We start from the raw sequence: 4863 nt of genomic DNA on the forward strand, positions 1-4863 counted from the left end.
GGATTCAAAAATAATGAAAAAAGAAAACACTGAGTTCAGATACATAGGATGGAATTGCTTTTTTTTTCAGGCTCAGTGCTGAATTTGTCTTTTTTTGTGAAATATTAGACAGTCCCCCCCCCTTTTAGGGCTCAAACAATTATTTTAATTAAATCATCTGACAAGTTGAGAGGCAAAAAGTCTCTGCTAACAATGACTAATAGATGCTAATTGTGCTTTCTGTGACAGGGTACATGCCAAAAACAAGTCAATGTAGTGCATTTTATGAGCTCATTCTCTGATTTGCTATCTAATATAGAAGTAGAATTGTAAACTAGCAGAAAGTTTGCTGAAGTGCTTGAGTGTTTGTATTGTAAAGTTGGCGTTATTTGCAGGTATGTTGTTTTTTCAGCTCTCCTTAAATGAGTGTTTTTGCAGGATGTGGTTTGGAGGGCAAAACCGATTTATCTGAAAATTGCATCAGCCCTGCTTCGACCCAGAGAAAGGTGACACTGACATTGCTGCTGCTTTATTCTTGATTTCAAGTGAAGCAACTACTGCATTCCTGCAAGTTCCTCCAGATGTGGCGACTCCGAAGGACCATCTGGAGTATTGAAGCGTTCAAAACAACTCAAAACACAGAACATGCTGCTTCTGGTGTTATCGCTGCACATGACAGATGACGCAAGCTGCTACAGCAGAGATCAGCCTCCGCCTCGCACCTCCACACACTGTTTACTCTTTCTCCTCCTTTCGCCCTACGCCTGCAGCCAAACCTGTTCTGTGCGAAAGCTGTTGATGGACTTACTCACCAGTATCACTACAAAAACACATGTTAACTGCGAGCAGATCAGGGAATACTGTTCACGATCTCTGAGGGCCAAAAGAATAAGAGAGAAATAAATATTGCTGCGGTCTGCGTTTAAAGGGGCAGTTAGGTTAACATCCTGTCTGCAGAGTCCCAGTAAGCCCCTGAGTAAATCTAGGCCACATTCAAATATGAAACAGCTACTGTGGGTTTTTGGAGCTTAATGTCTTTGAGACTGTGCTGCTGATGTTTTCAAAGTAGCAATACGATTTGAATAAATAATGCCTTGCCTCTCTTAAAAACTGAGTAAGAAGATCGCACCCTTGGGCATAAACAACTTCTCTTTTGATTTCTCATGGTTGAGATTGTGCTCAAATCTGACTTTACCTATCTGCCCACTCTCAATTCTCTTATGCTTATCCTAATTTATGAATTTACTCTCAGTGTGTAAAAAAACTGCCCTGAGAAGGAATACAACTATTCATGGCTGGAGTACTACAAACATCAAATGAACACTTTTTTTTTTGACATACTATAACCTACTGTGGTTCACATTAGCTTGTGCAGACAAAGTGTGGCAAAACAGGAAATTCAAGACTGTCCAGATCATAGATGATAGCGTTGCATCATAGTTTTATGTGCATGTGACAGACAGCATGAGTAAAATGTTCAAAACGTCCTGTCCATGAGTGTAAACTCATTCAGAAAGCAGTGCGATCTGGTGATCCACTGAGATGACTGCAGCCTGCACACAGACACATCCCTGTTAGTTGAGTGGAAATGCTGACCTTTTTTTTTTTTTTTGCTCATTATGACACAAGACAAAATGCACAGCGGACAGATGTATAATGGATGAATAAAAATAGATAAACCAAGAAGGGGAAGAAAAAAAAAGCATCAGACATGCTAAAAATAAAATACATCTTTATTATGGTATTAATTCTTAACTTTAAAAAAAAACATTTACAGTACACTGTAATGATCAGCAATATATGATGTGCACACAGTGTTTATATAACTGACTCTTACATGAGGAAAAACTGGAGTAACGAAAAGAACAAATCCATATTCAGTATGGCGTGTGCCTGAAAGTGACTGAGAAAATCATAGCAGCAGGTATAGGTCCTTCAGAGCTCCAAATGCAGTTAGACGTTAATAATGCCATATTATATGAAGTGAGACGAGAAGGTATGACAATATTAAACCGCTCAGCACTTATCTTTATGTAACACATTAACTGGCACAGTCTCAAGTCTGAATGTCATCATCAATGTCATAATAAGTCGTCTGCTTTGATCAGACGAGTCGAACAGTAGTGAGTGTTTCTAACGGTACAGAAAGACAGTAAAATGTGTGTCATGATCTGCAGCCTGCCCTGATATTTGGCTCGATCGTCCTCCTGTAACAAACGCACTAGTATAAAAATAGATTTAGTTTAAATTTACATTAGCTTTGTCTCTTCATCTACGCTGTTAGTGAGGGAAAACAGGAGATCGTCCCCAAGCAACTCTACACCAAAACGCTGAGGCTCGCAAGTTCATTTCCAGTTGAACGTTCGACCCACCAGCTCAAAGAACTTCTTGTTGGGTTCGTGAAAGAATTGGTAGAGTTTCTGCAGGATGGCAGGAGCCACGTGAGGGTGAGCCCTGCCTTTTGAGTCGTGTAAACACCTCTCTCGCCCGTGGTCTCTTAAACAGTAGAATCCTTTAGTTTTATTGAAGTAAAAATTTGAAGCGTTTATCTGGGGTTCCAGCTTTAAGAACCTTTCCACCTTTTTCATCTCAGGGAAGGGGTCCCTGATCAACTCGTCCCCGTCCACAACGTGAATGCTCTCCAGCGGGAAGTAGTGCAGCCAGTTCTGCATGTGAACATAGTAGAGGCTTCGATTGAGAGCCTTGTATCCCAGGTTGATCTCACCATCCTTCACCAGCACTGACTCGATGGGCTGGTAGCGCTTGTGCTTCTGGAGACGGTTGTAAAACACCTGCGTGTAGTCCGAGAGCACACGCTCCGTGGGGTCTCTGAGGATGAGCAGCAGCTTGATGTCAGGGTTCATCTGATGGATACGTTTGGGGACTTTGCTGGAGGTGAAGTAGGCTGGCGTCTTCTCCACTGTCAGCTGGTCCGGGAATGCGTAGGGCATCTGGCTGAGGTACCAAGACAAGCCCTTCTGAAAGTGGCTCTCCCAGTCAAAGAAGTGCACCTCGTTCTGAGCGGCGGCCACGGCACTGTGCAGGCTGAGCATCTCAATCAACGCCCGCGTCCCCCCCTTCCTCACGCCGATAATGAGGATCTGAGGAAGCTGTTGGAGGGTCCCGTTGGGGTGGCTGGTGGTCCCGTTGTCAGTGGGCGACGCGGTGGGAGGCGAAGGTGGCCCCCCGTCAGCCATCGGCCTGGAGGGGAGGGGGGGGGACTGCATTGCAAAGAGCAGCAGCCCGAGGAGTAAGGCTGCCATGAGGGAGGTCCTGACCCTGGAGGATTTCAGCCTGGCGAAAGCACCAAAACTGTATCCCACATTGAAATAGCAGCTGCCTGAGGACAACGGTCCGACCGAAAAGCAAAAAAGCAGCTCCTCTCTGCCAGCAGCCGTCACTGCCAGGGAAGAAAACAGCTGTGATTAGACGATAGCTAGTGAGCAATTTTGGCAGAGACAAAAACCATGACGGGATTCATCACAGTTTTATGACTCAAAGTCTGCAAGTTGACGGAGGCAACATTTTTGCATCATTTATGACTGTTAGAGTGATTAAACTTTCAACTCCACCCTGTAGTAACTACAAATAATAAAATGTGGCATTAGTTACCGGTGCATGCTCTTACAACAAAGTGTCATTTATTTAATCTCACTATACAAGATGTACACAATGCATTGACAGGGGATGAGCTTGCTGATAAAATGTACACAATCAGAGTTTTATCTGTTAAATAACTAAAGGTTTACAACCAATAAAGATAAAATAAAAATAAAGCCAGACAGTAAACATTTGCCGCTGGATGTTAAACAGTGAATCTGATCTCGTAGATAATTAGCGGCTTGCAGGAGCTTAAATATTGCAAATGAAATCCTGGACATTATAAACTGAAATCATCTGTAACTGCACGTTTTGCGCATCCGACGGTCTCCCCTCGGCTTCGCATCGACCCACGGATCTTACCTTTCTAACTATACTCGTCCACTCGACAAAGATCTCATTTCGTGCAGCTTGGTTCTCTGAGCTCTCGGCGCGTCCACAGTAGCAGATATATGATCCACCTTTTCTTTTTTTTTGTTCGGTCCTTTTCTTTTCTTCCGTGCGCGCAAATAAAAAACTTGCGTCCAACCGGAGCCACAACTTCACCGGAGCGCCTCCTGCGTGCGGTGGATCAGACCCAGAGCGTCCTCCCGGTTTTTGAGTGCCAGCTGTTAGTGAGGAAGCCTACGCCTACATTACGCCTGCAGGACCACTCCCCCCCTCACTGACTCACGTTGTTGAAATGTTGTGGTATTTGACGGAGATAACGCCGCTGGTATGTGCGATACGAGAGGAGAGGGACGGAGGGGGACTGGAGCAGGTGTGGGACTTCATGGCCACACTTGCAGAAATGTGAACAAAAAAAAAGGAAGAAAAAAAAAGAAAGTGCAGAATGAAACAACACCATGTTGTAATGATGGCTCATAAAAAGGTGGAAATTGCTCCTATCTTGCTGGGAGTTCTTTTCTTTTTTTTTTTATGGAAATACCTCTGATTTAAAGAGTGTTTACCAAAAAGCTCAACTTATTCAAATGGAGCAGTGTGAGTTGCTCTGTTCAGTAAATTTGTTGCCCATAGAGAGCCTGCGCCTTCTCAGGATTTGGATTGAGGAAAAAAAAAAAAAAAGGAGGCGGGGATGGGGGGCTATTCAGCTGAGCCTCCAGGAGTTCTCTCTTCACTGTTCGCCTTCAGGGGAAATCAATGAAAGAGACAGACCAGTTATTCATCCCTGGCATTCTTCTCCTCCTTTGTCCACCAGTGCAACTGCATCTGTGGGTAGTCGCTGAGTCCAAGTTGCACAATCTCACCACCTGTTGAGATGCATTTTTTTCCCCCTCTTCCTCC

General features: G+C 44.1%; 1 protein-coding gene across 1 annotated transcript; it reads right to left on the reverse strand.

The window, feature by feature from the left end:
* Nucleotides 1–1694: 1694 nt before the first annotated feature.
* hs3st1 (heparan sulfate (glucosamine) 3-O-sulfotransferase 1) lies at nucleotides 1695–4157 on the reverse strand. Its single transcript, XM_008295221.1, has 2 exons — nucleotides 3943–4157; nucleotides 1695–3379 (listed from the first exon to the last, which is right to left on the reverse strand). The coding sequence occupies exon 2, from the start codon at nucleotides 3240–3242 to the stop codon at nucleotides 2325–2327; it is 918 nt and encodes a 305-aa protein (XP_008293443.1). The 5' UTR covers nucleotides 3243–3379; nucleotides 3943–4157; the 3' UTR covers nucleotides 1695–2324.
* Between the last annotated feature and the right edge of the window lie 706 nt (nucleotides 4158–4863).

This window comes from Stegastes partitus, unplaced genomic scaffold, assembly GCF_000690725.1.
Source record: "Stegastes partitus isolate 25-593 unplaced genomic scaffold, Stegastes_partitus-1.0.2 Scaffold22, whole genome shotgun sequence".
Classification (NCBI taxonomy): Eukaryota; Metazoa; Chordata; class Actinopteri; family Pomacentridae; genus Stegastes; species Stegastes partitus.